Raw genomic sequence first — 16,198 nt, forward strand, 5'->3', positions numbered from 1 at the left:
TGGCACTATACCATGGCAGTCTTCATTTTTCACTCCTTGTGTGCATACTTTTCTCTTTTGGTTTCTGTATGCTTTCCCTTCTCGTCTCTTCTCTCTCACCCTGGATCATGTTTCTAGTACTATATAAGATAATGGATGAGGGCTATATTTTACTTTGTTATTGTTGGTCTAGACAATTTTCCTTAATAACTTAATGGTGCAACAGCACATGGATCTGAGGCCATCTTCACAAGGAAAAGAATTAGAAGAAAGCATTATGGTTTATTATTTTAGAATGAAATTTTGGATTCTGAATGGAAAGCAAAATTGCTGGATACACAATAGTAATAACCATTCAAGCCCAAAACTACCAAGTCTTTGACACTTGGGCCCTGATCCAGCATAGTACTTAAGCACACATTTACCTTTAAGCCCATGAGAAGTCCAATTGATTTAATTGGACCTACTCATGTACTTAAAGTTAAACATGTGTGCTTAAGTACCATGATGAATCAGAGCCTTAATTAACATGATTATCTTAAATCACATAGGCGAAGAGTAAACGGTCTTCAATTTTGGATTTTTAATTCACTGTTGGAAAGACTTTTTCTGAAATAATTACAATTCTTATCTTACCTATGAAGATAAATGTCAAACATTCTAACTTTTGATATCTACAAGCATTATCTTACAAGCGGTTAGCAGTTTATAACTTACAAGCGGTAAGTTATAATAAACTTTAAGCAGTATGTATAATAAACATTGCGCAAACAAGTTGTACTAGACAGTAAAAGTCACTCGTTCTTAAACACAGATACCATGTAGATGTTTGTGCATTTGTTTCACTACTACTTGTAAAAGTTCTGTAACCACAGTTTTGTTCAAATTAAATTGGTAGGAAACAAGATTAACAAAATGGTAGATCAATAATGACAGAGGTTCTCAACCTCTGATACATGACACCTAGGGGTCCATGAACGTTTTCAGAGAAGGGTGGTATCCTGAGAAGCGTTTGGATTTTTCCTATAAAACTTGATAGACTATATGATGAGGGTCCCTGCTAGAAGGGAGGTAAGGTAATGGCACTGCTGCCCTGTAAATCTGATGGTCAGAGTCCCCTCAATTTAGAAGAGAGGTCTCCTGCTTCAGAAAACTTAGAAGCATCTAGAGACACCATTTTAGAAGGTGCTAATGTTGACTACTTCAATTTGAAAAGTCAAAGTAACTTACACTTTAGAGAGTGTATTTGACTACGTTCTGTGAATCAGTTGTTCAAAGTACTAGTATAACTTGATCAGCTAACTGTATTTTGTATGCATCCTCAGCAAATCAATGTAGTTATGATTATCACTGTTCAAACAAAGTATATACAGGAAAAAAAGAAAAAAAAAGAAGCCATTTTTCACAAAGAGTTAGAGTAAGATAAATACCTGCAGGACTGTCAGCATTTTCTCCTGGGTGCAGCTGAATACCAGCAGAATCTATAGAGTTTACTGTAACTGTCTGTAGATTTGGCAATTGAGCAGTACTCAGACTAACTGGAGTGGAAGTCAAGGCCCCACCTGCTGCAACTTGACCAAGAGTAAGAGTCTGCACAGGTGTTAGAGTTATCTGTTGTCCAGGTGCATTCTGAATCTGCAAGTTTTGCAAGTTTTGCACACCTTGCACTTGAAATGTCTGCCAAGTGATCTGCCCAGAAGGGGTCACTGTTTGTGCCTGAATTAAAAAAGTTCCAGGATTGAGCTGCAGCTGAAGATTTTGTAGAGCCTGTTGTGATATACCTTGACTTGCTTGCACACCATGGATTGTCTGTTGCGCAATACCTTGTACAATTTGGGCTTGACTGGTTGGTTGCTGAGACTCCTGAAGTTGTATGTGTTGTACAATAGGCTGTGCTGTGGAGACCTGAATATTCTGAGCCTGTGTGTCATCAGAGACTGATGTCTGGATGTAATTTCCCTGAAGGTCAGAACTGTGTACTTGCCCACTAGTTGTGGTCAAGCTGTTTGCATTTTGTTCCAATATACTTGTACTGTCTATGGTAACAGGCAGTTGTGATGAAGATGATGTTGGCACAAATAAGTCATTATCATTGGTAGTTTCTGTAATTTCAGGAGAAACTTGTTCACCAGTCCTTTCAGAAGTGTCTGAACTATCCATGGCCTGTCCAGTATTTATCAAATGTCCATCTGCATTAATGCCTGCAGTCATGGTTTGAGAACCACTGTTGAGTCCCAGAGAATCTAGATCAACACTATTGATGGGTACAAAAGTAATATTTCCTGGTAGTCCAAGAGGGACATTAGCAACTACTTGTGCTTGGCCAGGAAAGGAAGAACCACCAATTGCAACTCCCTGAACCTGAACTTGACCAGTCTGTGATAAGAGATTCTGAATATTAGCTGAAGGTGTTCCAGAGGCAATTATGGTTTGATTAGAGCCAGGAATGATCTGAATTTGACCAGTTTCTTGATTTATACCACCATTATCAGAAGAGGTTGCAAAGCCAAGCTGAACCTGCTGACCATCGGCCGTCTGGATCTGGGGTATTACTTGATATTGTACGTTAGACACTGTACCATTTGATGAATCTGATCCTGGTGCAACAGAAAATATTTGTTGATTTTGCAAACTCTGAATGGGAAGGACATACTGTCCACTTGAAGTTACTGTGGCAGCACCTGGAATCTGTACTATATTACCAGCTTCATCCTTTATAGTGGTAGGAGCTGCAGACAGAACCTCCCATCTGTTTGGAGTTCCTGCTAATTGTACAGAAGACAAATCCCCTGTCTGAGCAAAAACAAAAAAGGAAAAACATTTGAAATATAATATACAGATCATATATGCTAAAACAAGCATGCATTACATTCAATATGATATTGTACCAGAGGATGGTATGCTACTGACATACATGCAACGTAACCCACATGAACAGCAGTAGCTGATTCAGAACTTCAAAATATAGCCTTGTAGTCAGCGAGTGCCTAAATATACCACAAAATCAAGTCCCACAAATGAAAAGACTACATAAATTACTCTATCATTAGAAACAAAAAATAGAGCTTTTTCAAAACGCAATATTAAGAATTCAGGTTAACATTCCTAATGCTTACATGTGTGTATTCATTTGAATTCCTGATAGTTAAAACATACCTTATCAGTTTAAAAATCAAATTCCTCCTTACCTGTGCTATTACCACTACAGTACATTAACGTAATTACTTAAATGCTAGTTTACTTTTCATTATTTATGCTATTGATGTTTTCCAGCTTGCTCATCTTGAATAAAGAAACTATTCTGATCTCCTTTAGACAGTTTCACTTTCTGATTCCCATACCAGCAGCAATGACCGACTGTTCGGATGCAAGCACTACAAGGCAATGTTAATCTTTCACATATATGTATGAAAATAGGGCTGTCAAATGATTAAAAAAATTAATTGCACTGTTGAATACCACTTATTTAAATATTTTTTATGTTTTCTACATTTTCAGATACATTGATTTCAATTACAACACAAAATACAAAGTATACAGTGCTCACTTATATTATTTTTATTACAAATATTTACACTTTAAAAATATAAACAAAAGAAATAGTATTTTTCAATTTACCTCATACAAGCACTGTAGTGCAATCTCTTTGTCGTGAAAGTGCAAGTTACAAATATAGATTTTTTTTTCATAATTGCACTCAAAAAATAAAACAATGTAAAACTTCAGAGCCTACAAGTCCACTCAGTCCTACTTCTTGTTCAGCAAATCGCCAAGACAAATAAATGTGTTTAAATTTACCGGTGATAATGCCGCCTACTTCTTATTTACAATGTCACCTGAAAGTGAGAACGGCTGTTTGCATGGCACTGTTATACCGGCATTGCAAGGTATTTACATGCCAGATATGCTAAACATTTGTATGCCACTTCATGCTTCGACCACCTTTCCAGAGGACGTGTCCATGCTGAAGATGGATTCCGCTCGATAACATCCAAAGCAGTGCAGGCTGACGTGCTCATTTTCATCATCTGAGTCAGATGCCACCAACAGAAGCTTGATTTTCTTTTTTGGTGGTTCAAGTTCTGTAGTTTCTGAATTGGAGTGTTGCTCTTTTAAAACTTCTGACACATTCCACATTTCATCCCTCTCAGATTTTGGAAAGCACTTCAGATTCTTAAACCTTGGGTTGAGTGCTATAGCTATCTTTAGACATCTCATATTGGTACCTTCTTTGTGTTTTGTCAAATCTGCAATGAAAGTGTTCTTAAATTGAAGAACACAGGCTGGGTCATCTTCCAAGACTGCCTTAATATGAAATATATGGCAGAATGAGGGTAAAACCATAGTGCAGGAGACAAACAATTCTCCCCAAGGAGTTCAGTCACAAATTTAATTAACACATTTTTTAATGAGCATCATTAGCATGGAAGCATGTCCTCTGGAACGGTGGCTGAAACATGAAGAGGTGTATGAATATTTAGCCTATCTGGCACGTAAATACCTTGCAATACCAGCTACAAAAGTGCCATGTGAATGCCTGTTTTCACTTTCAGATGACATTGTTAATAACAAGAGGGCAGCATTATATCCCGTAAATATCTACAAACTTGTTTTTCTTAGCAATTGTCTGAACAAGAAATAGGTCTGAATGGACTTGCAGGCTCTAAAGTTTTACATTGTTTTATTTTTGAGTACAGTTATGTAACAAAAACATTTCTACATTTGTAAGTTGCACTTTCACAATAAAGAGATCGCACTATAGTACTTGTATGAAGCGAATTGAAAAATGTTATTTCTTTTATTTTTTACAGTGCAAATATTTGTAATAAAAATAATATAAAGTGAGCACCGTACATTTTGTATTGCGTTGTAATGGAAATCAACATTTGAAAACATAGAAAAATATCCAAAATATTTATAATAAATTTAATTTGGTATTCTCTTAACAGTGTGATTAAAACTAAGATTAATAGAGATTTTCTAATCGCGTTAATTTGTTTTGAGTTAATCGCTATTAATTGAAAGCCCTAGTAGAAATAGTTTTATTTGATTTTGTAAGCCTCCTTCCCAATAATGAAATCTATATTTTTGACCTAAACTGTCATGCAATGTCAATTTTACAGAATAATTTTTTACATACAAATCAAAACTTGTATTTTTGTCCTTAGTAAAAATAAACTACTTGGAAGTTTCCACGAAAAAGCATATCTACTATTCCCAGAAGCAAACCCTCTGATTTTTTGGCTTTAGGGAGCAGGGAGAAAAAAAGGCAGATCCAATTTGAGGACTCCCCCACCCAGCTTTAACCTTTTACTGTTTTTCCTGCAATAGATACAATCCTTTCTGCAAAAAGGACAAGATTTAAGCTCTTTCAGTCTTTCAGCATCACTACTTAAGAGACGAGAAGAATTTCTGCCAAGCAACACAATGCACGACCCTCCCTTACCAGCCATATCACACGCAGCTTTCCTTTGCTATCTAGTTAGCTCCATAATTTTCAATTACTGTATCATTTTAAGAGAATCCTTGGTTGCTGAAATGCTATGAAAAATATATAGATGATTATCTAAAAACAGACAAAACTATCAAGATGTAGAGACAGTATCTATTCCAAAGTTACTGCCAAAGGTGCAGTAAACAATATAAAAAGAACTGAAAAAAATTGTGGGTAAATATATGGAGCAAGAGAAGCTAACTGATCTCCTGTTCTGCATTAATTAAAAAATAATCATTCTATTATTCACTTTTATTATCTGTTGGAAGAGCAAGGCAAAGAACAACAACAAAAAAATGACTGAGGCTGCAGCAAACCCTAGCTTAGCAGCCTAAATAAGTCAATGAGAAAGTTGCATACGGAATAGCACTACAGTACAACCTCAGAGTTACAAACAGTTCGGGAATGGAGGTTGTTCGTAATTTCTAACTCCGAACAAAACGTTATGGTTGTTCTTTCAAAAGCTAAGAACTGAACAATGACTTACTACAGCTTTGAAACCTTACTATGCAGAAGAAAAAATGCTACTTTTAACCATCTTAATTTAAATGAAACAAACAGAAAGTTTCCTTACCCTGTCAAATCATTTTTTAAAAAACTTTCCCTTTATTTTCTAGCAATTTACGTTTAACACAGTATTGTACTGTATTTGCTTTTGTTGTTGTTGTCTCTGCTACTGCCTGATTACATACTTCCGGTTCCCAAAGAGGTGTGTGGTTGATCGGTCAGTTCATAATTCTGGTGTTCATAACTCTGAGGTTCTACTATACTTGCCAAGGCTACAAACAGGGCTTAGCTTAGTAAGCAGCAGTGTACCTATACACGAAAACCTCCCCTCCGGCACTAATTCAAACCAGACCCACCTCCTATGCAATATAGGAGTGCCATGACCCAAACACCTATCTTTTCTCCTCACCAGGTCCAGTGGCTTTTGTCCTTTTCCTCATGCTGGGAGCTCCCCCCCTTTCTGCAGTCCCCTGAAATCCTTTCCCTCTCTTCAAGTGTTTTGGCTCTCCAACACTCCCCCTCTCCAATAACAAGGTCTACTAGTCACACTACAGAGCAAATGAGGATCTCCAGGCAGGGAGCTTTGAAGCAACCCTGCCATATATGGTATGTGGTTGGCTAGCAGATGCTTCCTGGAAACATCTGCTAGCCAAGCGTGTTGCTCCTGCAGCTGGCTCTTTCACCAACTACAACATGAACCATGAGCAGGGAGGGGCAGAAAAAAGAGCTTCTGGCTACTATCCCAATTTGGTAATATCAGAACAGCAGACTGAGCTACCATGGTGGAGACGGATGTTTGACAGCTTTCCCCACCCTTGACTGGTCCTCTACTATTCCTGTCACAATAAACTTTACTATTTTGCCCTTTTCTTACAGACCACAGAGTTGGTACAGCAGTTCTTGGAACTGTACCTTGCCATCTCTTCTGGAGGTAACAGATCCTATTGTGCTCCCAAGCTGGGCAGGGGCTAAGTTATGTTAATAACTATAAATCCTACCACTAACCTAAAGAAGCAATGTCTAATTTAGACTAAGACTACTATTGAGCTCAAAGGTTCAATCCTAAATAACACACTGTTTGCCTTCAAAGACTTAACGACATCTGGGCTATATTGAACAAGGTGCAGAGAGTGATGGTCCCTTCGCAATCAACAGCGACTCAGCAAGCAGAATGCTTTGAGGGTTGCCCTTTCAGAAGAGAAGGTGCAGAATTTCAGCATCCAAAGATTCCACGCCAGTTGAGAGAGAGGGAGGGACAACGGTCTGAGAAAAGTGCAGTGTCTGCAGCAGAACCCACTTCCGCCAAGAAGGGAACAGGACATGAGGGAAGTTAATAGGAAGCTGGCAAAAGTCTTTAAGTTGAGCATCAGGAAGTGAAGCACAGAAATGAGAGGGAGCAAAATCAGCAGCCAGAGACAAAGTGACGGAGGAGGAAGAACCATATGGTAAATCCACCTGAAAAGGTCAGTGTCCTTTGGGAGTTATCAATGTTTCATGTGCTGCAGGAGGGAGACATGTTATGACTGCTGCCTGCTCTGTCTTTTGATTACTTATTTTATCTACTGGGAATTGCAACAAGCTTGTTACAGAAAGGCGCTCTCTACCAAGGTGAGGTTCTCCTTACTGAAGTCCCTTCTTATAAGAATGATGGTCAGGATGACTAACTTTGTTTTTTTAAAAAAGAGAGGCTGCAGCAACCCTAAGTCAAATGGTGGGGGAGTGGAGGTGCACAAGTTTAAAGGATGACCTCTATCCCCAAGAGGTAACCTAGAACAATTTGTGGGGGAAGGGTTGATGGACTAACACCCTTCCTCCAATATGAAAGCTACAATAATAGGGGTGCACACATGCATCCACTTCGAGAAACACAGTGGGGCTAGGTAGCAAGCACGGCCCTAAGTACTCTGCTGGTAGCTCTGTCCAGAAGCAGTCCCACTACACCAGGGGTTCTCAAACTGTGGTTTGGGACCCCAAAGTGGTTCATGACCCCATTTTAACAGGGTCACCAAGGCTGGTGTTGACCTGGGCCCCAGCAAGTCTGAAGCTCAAGCCCCACCGCCCAAGGCTGAAGCCCAAGCCCAAATCTCACCACCCAAGACTAAGGTTACATGTCCCCTGCCCAGGGCAGAAGCCCTTGGGCTTCAGCTTTGCCCTGCCCCCTCATCTGGGGTGGCAGGGCTCAGTCTTCATTCCCCCCCTCCTGGGGTCATGTAGTAATTTTTGTTGTCAGAAGGTGGTCACAATGCAATGACGTTTGAGAACCTCTGCACTACACTATCAGTGGCCCTTTGACAGGGCGTGGGGTTTAGCACAGTGGGGCCACTAGCAGATCTCAGCCAAGCGGTGGCAGCAGCAGCAGAGCACTCAGGGCCAATAAACAACACTGTTTTCCCTCCTAATTCCAAGGTTGCTCCAGCTTCCAGTGGAGGAGGGAAACGGGCATCATATACCGACTCTAGACTCACCCAACTGTCTTGGGCAGTTCTGTATGGTGGAGAGGTTGACAAGTTTCATCCTCATCCCCTTAACTGCTCTGAGTTCCTTGGTGGAAATCTCCTCTCCCTACTCTATGTATCTCCCATCCACGCCCTTATGTGGGCTGCCCAGAGGAGCATTCCTCACTAAAGCTATGGAGTCTCTCCTTGGATGGGGGATCCTTTCTCTGCTCTAGCGCCCACCCCAGCCAGGTCAGTCTTCTGCTGCAGCTTCTTCAGACAGCCACATTTTTCCCACACTGGCCCTGCTCCCTGTAGTGTTGTAACTGTCTGGGCAGGAAAATGAGGGAGAGGAAAATCAATCAAGATACCCTAAATGTTTAAGATCATATATAAATGACCAAGAAAGGTCACTTAACTCATCCTAATGCTCATTTTTCCCCACAAAGTGCACTGAAACAAGTGAGCAGTGTATCAAGTTTAAGATTTTAAAAGGAAAAATGCCATCTTGAATTATTGGAAAAAAAAATTTTTTTTTAAGAAGGAAATTACAATTTTATACATTATGTTTAAGAATGTGTAATTCAAGTGAACAATCTCCTTTAAAGGTCACCTGTAGAGATAAAAAAGGACACAAATCTGCCTTTTCTATTTCTTTGAGATGTAGGGCAGGCTAGGAAGCTTAACAACTTTTTTTTTTTGGGGTAAAAAACACTAGACATTCAAGTCCATTTAAGCTGAGGCCCGATCTCCACCTAAAACTTACCTAGCTATGTTAGTCAGGGCTGTAAAAAATTTCATCTCCTGTGTGACATAGTTACGTCAACCTAACCCCTACTATAGACAGTGTAAGGTTGACGGAAGAATCCTTTTGAATTAATCTTTTGTTAAAAAGATTCAATAGCATTAGCCCTTCATTTAAGGTATGAAGAACTCACATAGACATCTCGTACCTCCCAACTAGTGCTTCAATACTGTGAGAGAAGACCTGTCTTTATGCTCTTGATGTTTATATATTTAATAAAAAACAAACAGAAAACCTTTTAAAACACCAACCATCTTAAAAATCAAAGGAAGCAACAAGACTTAGTCTTTGACAGGTCATCTTTAAAAGAAAGGTAATGAAAGTTACACTAGCAGAAGCTCCAGGACTTCTGTACTTAGTTCTGAGCAAGTACCAAGGAAACACTACCAGAACGGGGAACCAATGAGCATTTTAAGATCTGATTTCCTGTACACCATCTAGGAGAGAAGTGAATTATTTATAAAATTGTAAAAGAGGAACTTTCACCTTTCCAATGGTATAAAACATACATTTCTTGTTAGGTTGCAAAATACAGAACCTTAAAATCCTCTCATTTCAATTACTATCTTGATTTTCTCTCCCACCAGACCTCTTCCCCAAATTCATTCTAACATGATTTTAAACATGTCATCTCAGTTAGAATTTAACGCATCTAGGTTTTCAGATGGCATAAAGCATCGATGGCTAGTTTTATGGATCAACCTATGCCACAGTAACCTTAAACTAGTCAGTCTACTGTTTTTCAGGAAGACACTGTCACCCCACTTTGTCAGAGGAACGTAAAACAAAGGCCTTGTCTACACTACAGAAGTTATACCAACTTTTCACCCTTTAATACATGGAAAAACATTGCTGGGAACCATCAGTGTAACTTACCTCAAAAGTTTGTAGAAGGAAGAAATAGTATAGCTTGAATCAGAGCAGCAGATGCAATTCACAATCACAAATGGGACAGTTAACTCTGACAGCTCCCACCATTGTCAGAACGGACAAATCTCTCAGTCAGCCAGCATTCTTATTTCCACTAGCTGAGTACCCACTCTGCCGCCTATCATATTACCTTAATTCCCCATATTACCAGTGGCTTTCTAAAAATCCTCCTCCAGACATGCGCAGGAGGCATTTGTTGGGCAGGGGCCCAATAGCACATTTTACAGGAGGTAGCAACTGGGAGGAAGGGGTATGGTAGGGAGACAACACAGGGGGGATTTTAAGTTGGCAAACCTGTTTGTCACTTGAGGTGCACAAAAGTAACAGCCTCCCCACTGGAAATCAGTGTAAAGCAGCTCTAATGCAGACACAGGGACAAACCTTATGATAATCATAGTGGGTAGCATGGATACACATTTCATGGGGGAAAGCATACCAATAATTGATTTTCCTAGTGTAGACAAGGCCAAAGAGAGAAAATCTCTATGCCTCAGATTCCCCAACTGTAAAATGGGAATGTTAATGCTCCTCTACCTCACTGGAGCGAGGAGAGTTAATTTAAGATGCACAGATACCTCTGAGGAGTAATAGAAATGCCTAAAAATAACCAGAAATTGAAAAGTTTACCCAACAGCTACTAGCTCAAGAATTCAACATACTAGCCCATGCTGCTAGACCCCACTGAAAGGCATGTTTCCCTGCAATTTGACAGAATACATTCAATATGGTTCATACTGTGTTACCATTGTCAACTTTCTACTGATACTTTTTTGAAGTGTACCTTAGGATTGAATGAACATACAAACAACTGACCAATATTTGCCAAGTTTAGACACTTTATCAAATAATATTGGTCCAACTATAGATTCAATTTACTGGCCAAATACCATTTACCAGTCCTTCATGCTTTCCTGGCTTCCCTTCCCTCCACTATTAACTAATGCAATGATTCTCAACCACGGTCCCAAGGCCACCTGCAAGTAAGTTTCAGTGGGTCTGCCAAGCATTGACTCACTAGGGCCCAGGGCAGAAAGCTGAAGCCCCACTGAATGGGACTGCAGCTCAGGACCTTGAGCCCACCACCCAGTGCTGAAGCCAAAGCCTGAGCAACTTAGGTTCGCAATGTTTCCTGTGGCATGGGGCCCTGGGCAATTGCCCTCCTTGCTACCCCCAACTCAGAGGTGGGGAAACTACAGCCCACGGGACCCTCCTGCCTAGCCCCGGCGCAATGCTCCGGGCAGCTGGGCAACGCAGTTACAGAGCAGCAGTGCTCTGGCCGAGGGCACTGGATAGAGGGCGGGGGGGTTAGATGGGGGCAGTGGGAGGCAGTCAGGGGACAGGAAGAAGGCGTGGTTGGATGAGGCAGGGGTCCCGGGGGGCAAGTCAGGAATGAGAGGGGAGGTTGGATAGGGCGGCAGGGGGCAATCAGGGGTGGGAGGTCCGGGTGTGGTCAAGGGACAGGGGTTAGTGGATGGGGCCATCAGGGAACAGGGGAGTGGGGGGTGAGGAGCGGGGGTGTCAGATAGGAGGTGGGGTCTGGGCCACGCCTGGCTGTTTGGAGAGACACAGCCTCCCCTAACTGCCCTCCATACAATTTTGGAAACCCGATGTGGCCCTCAGGCCAAAAAGTTTGTCCGTCCCTGCCCTAACGCCAGCCCTGGCTTTTATATGCAGAAAAACAGTTGTGGCACAGCTGGGCCGTTGAGTTTTTATAGCATGTTGGCGGGGCTCAGAAAGAAAAAGGTTGAGACCCCTGATCTAACACACAGTCAACCTGTGAGACTCTTTGCCGGGGATGTTGTGAAGGCCAAAACGACAACAGGGTTCAAAACAGAAGTAGGTATGTTCATGAAGGATAGGTCCATAAATGGCTACTAGCCAGGCTGGGCAGGGATGTGTCCCTAGCTTCTGTTTGCCAAAAGCTGGAAGGATGACAGGGGATGGATCACTTGATGATTGCCTGTTCTGTTCACTCCCTCTGAAGCACCTGACATTGGTCACTGTCAGGAAGACAGGATACTGGGCTAGATAGACCATTGGTCTGACCCAGTATGCCCGTTCTTATGTTCACGATAACAAGAGTTGCACCAGTGCAACCAGACTTAAAATTGACTTATCTACCATATATACTCGTTCATAAGCCGAATATTTTTGGTAAAAAGGTGACGCACCAAAGCGCGGGGGTGGGCTTATGAATGGGTCTACACCAAAATTTGATGATTTTAAACTCTATGAAATCATTTAATTGAATATCTAATACATTGTCGGCTTTGTTTACCTGGAGCATCTGTAGGCATGGAGCCCCTCAGTTCCCTGTGGCTGCAGTTCACCGTTCCCAGGCAATGGGAGCAGCAGGAAGTGGCATGCCACTTCCCGCAGCTCCCATTGGCTGGTAACGGCAAACCACAGCCACTGGGAGCTAAGGGGCTCCGTGCCTGCAGACACTCCAGGTAAACAAAAGGTCCTGATGGGCTGGGAGCCAAAGTTTGCCAACCCCTGAAATATAGGGTCGGTTTATGAAAGGGTCACACAGTTTTTACTATTTTTACCTATCCATCTTGGGGGGTCATCTTATAAACGAATTGGCTAATGAACGAGTATATACGGTAGTTAAACCAGTGCAAACTCCTAATGTAGACACACTTAAGCCAGTTAAACCCTTGCCTGAAGGTTAATAGTTAAAGTGTGTCTACATGAGGGGTTTGCATTGGTTTAACTAGCTAGATTAAAAACCGATTTTGTTTCACGTGCAACTCTTCTAGTTGAGACAAGGATTTATTGCATCTCTTTTCGAGTCCAAGGTTATTACATATGGGGTCGCGAGCTGTCAGCCTCCACCCCAAACTCCACTTCACCACCATCATTTGTAACAGTGTTAAATATAAAAAAGTGTTTTTAATTTATAAGGGGGGGGTCACAATCAGAGACTTGCTGTGTGAAAGGGGTCACCAGTACAAAGATCTGAAAACGACTGCCCTGATCTCACTACAGATGTTTATGTAAATCCCAACTAGCAAAACTAAAGAACCTATCCAGGGCTCTATGCACTCTTGCCATCAAATAAAAAATATCAAAACCATTTTAGAACAAAAACAGACCATTAAAATATAAAACTCTAGATTAACAAAAAACTATTGTTAAACCAAGTCAATACCCCTGCCAACACTCAAGCACATGCTCAACTTCAAGCACCACATAGTACAGTGACTTCACTTGGACTACTCAGAAGCCTAAAGTTAAAGAAGTGTGTAAAGTGATGTCAGGAACTACATCAAAGTTTCCCACACCTAAAATTCCCAAAAAAGGGAAGACAGCCTTTACACCGTGCCAGGAAGGCCGAAAAATTTGACCTGTTTTCCACAGATAGATATGCCTTTAACTCCAAAAAAGAGAGGCCCGCACAGACCTTACAGGCAGCTTTCACATGGAAGGGGTTCCAACTCAAGTGTCTCAGCTAACCGAAGTTGTAGCGGTATGGCATGGGGAGAAAGATTCTCAGGTAACCAAGTCACATACTGCTCAGGACTTTCTGTGTCAAAAACCAAACATAAACCAATCCAGAAACCAACAGGTAGTTCACAAAGCACTGGTGTCATATTCCCATGGTGAAATACTCCACTTAACAAGTGAGCTGCCTCATTCGACATTCGATTCAACTTTTGAATGGATTTATGGTGTAGCCTCATACAGAACCCATTGCAGAGTCCAATCTAGAGGTGAAGGCAGCATAAATGCCAGTAGCAAAACTTATGTAATGATCACAACCTCCTGGCCAGATGCATATTAAGAAAAAGCAACAACTATGGATTTTTTGTTTAAACCAAAGCTTTAGTCCCTCCTAAATTGGTGGATTTTGCCCAGGAAAGCTATCTATTAGAAAAACAAAAATTAAAAAATGCACATAAAAAGGGAAAGAGCTAAAGACTTAAAAAATGAATAATATTGATAATTATATATTGATAATTAAAGGTTATCAGTATTATCTACACTGTGATATCACACCTAAGGTCCCAATGAGGAATCAGGTCTGTTTGTGCTAAGCACTGTACAAATACCACCCCACCTCCCAAAAAGTCCCCTCTCCAAAGAGGTAAAGTAGTGACAGACTTGCTAAAGTATACACATGGAGAAGAGCTGCATTAGCACCATCATATTTCCAATATGTATCTTCATGGCAGTTCTGTTGCAAAGCACTGTGTACATTTGGAACTACCAATCAGATTTTTAAGGATACTTAGCAATCTAAAAACCTTTAAAAACCAAGTCCTGTATTATATATTGTGCTGCAAACTAATTTATAGTTAAAAGAGGTTATTAAAATGGAGACAAGCACACAGTAGTGAACAGGCCAAAGGACTAGGAGAATTTTGATCTACTCCTACTTCAGCCACTGACTTACTGTGTGACCTTGGGAACAGCTGTGACTCAGTTTCTCCTTGTGTAAAGTGGAAATAATGTTTACTGGCTTTTGAAATATATACATGACAACACCAAACTATTAAAAATTAACTCTTTAACGTTTAGATAATTTAATAAAATCTTGATAGCATTATTGTATTGTTACCAAGTCTTTTTAAAAACAGAGCAAACCCATGTAGTGCGTATTATTCCCTAATGACTGGAAAGATGTACTTAAACACACTATTATTTATTTTACATCAATGCCAGTCCTGAGTAACTCTCCTTACCTATGATAATAGATGTCATATGTCAATTTAGAATGTACAACTTCTGAAGCAGATATTTCTTACTATACATAAAAAAAATCAAAAAACTTAATAATCAAAAACACAATCACTAATTTGCTTTGACCAATTAAAAAATAAAAATAAAAAAACTATGAAGTCTCCACCAGCATCTTGCTATTTAGATAAACAGCAGAAGGTGTTATAGGGATGCCTTTCTAATCTACAATCTCATCCAGCTCATCAAGACTCTTTTCAGAACAAGCAGCACCAGAGAGATATGGGTACAAACTTGGTCTATAACTGAGTGCATAACTGCACCTAGGAGAAGTGTTCCTATAGGCAGCTAGTTTCCAGTGCTCTGATCATTTCTACACAGCCATTTTAGTCTGAAACTGCATCCTCCCTTTCAGCCAGCCTTCATTTTGTGGTATTGTTCAGTGAAAGGTTCCAGGCTGACAGCTCGAGAAGGGGTTGGCTATGATCAGGTGTAGGGGAGATTCCTCTCTGTTTTGTGGGGAGGAGAGGGCGGAATTGTGCTGGTCTCTTGGGGGGGGGGTTGGATTTCCCGCCTCCCCCCGTTTAAAATAGGAGAACGCGCCACTTTCAGAGACGAGGCGGGGTAGTTACCCTCCCGCCTCCCCCAGGGCGCCCAGCTCCTCCGGGAGAGGCAGGGGAGCCTGGGGACCCCTCGCTTGGCAGGTCGGCCCTGCCATCGTCCCTCCCCCGGGCGGGCAGTGCCGTGTGTCCCGTCCCTCCCCCCAGGCGGGCGGGCTGGCTGCGCGCTCTCTCCCCCCGGCAGGCCGTGCGAGCGCGGCGGGGCGGGCACTTACCGCTCCGGCAGAGTGAGCGGCGGCGGCGGCCTCATCCTCCTCCGGCGACGGCGGGCCGATCTTGCTGCAGGTGGCCGCCAACAGAGCGAGCGGTGACGGCTGAGTGTCCTACCCACAGTGGGCGGGTTCAAAGAGAGAAAGTGGGTGGCGGTTAGTGCGGGGCAGCGGCTCGGGCTCCCGTCCTCACACTCGCACACAGGAAGCGGCGGCACCGGCTCCCGCGCTCGCTCCCAACGTGTCACCCGGGGGGAAGGGAGGGGGCCCGGCCGGGCCTGCGCTTACCTGGGGGGTGGCGGCCCCGGCGGAGGCCGAGGCGGCGCCGTTGCCGTGCTGGAGATAGTCGCTGTGGCTGCTGCTGTCCACGTCTAAGGCAGCCATTTCCTCTTGTTTCACGGGCTTCTCGGGAGCTGCGGGCGAGCGGGGAGGGGGAGGGGAGAGTCACTGACGGGAGAGATCACCCCCTCCCTTCCCCCCTAACCCCAGCGCTCCCCCCGCCCTCCCGCACGGAGCCCTCCTCCTCCTCCTCCTCC

The 16,198-nt window shown here is 42.2% G+C and overlaps 1 protein-coding gene across 1 annotated transcript in view; it reads right to left on the reverse strand.

The window, feature by feature from the left end:
* SP3 (Sp3 transcription factor) overlaps nt 1–16,198 on the reverse strand; it is a 37,110-nt gene that overhangs the window by 18,477 nt on the left and 2,435 nt on the right. Inside the window, exons 2-4 of the mRNA XM_084642786.1 lie at nt 15,951–16,075; nt 15,669–15,776; nt 1,410–2,772 (exon numbers count right to left, since the gene is read on the reverse strand). Of these exons, the coding sequence (XP_084498912.1) occupies nt 1,410–2,772; nt 15,669–15,776; nt 15,951–16,075 (1,596 nt within the window). The remainder of the gene's footprint in view (nt 1–1,409; nt 2,773–15,668; nt 15,777–15,950; nt 16,076–16,198) is intronic.

Source organism: Lepidochelys olivacea, assembly GCF_965140295.1.
Source record: "Lepidochelys olivacea isolate rLepOli2 genome assembly, chromosome: 11".
Taxonomy (NCBI): Eukaryota; Metazoa; Chordata; order Testudines; family Cheloniidae; genus Lepidochelys; species Lepidochelys olivacea.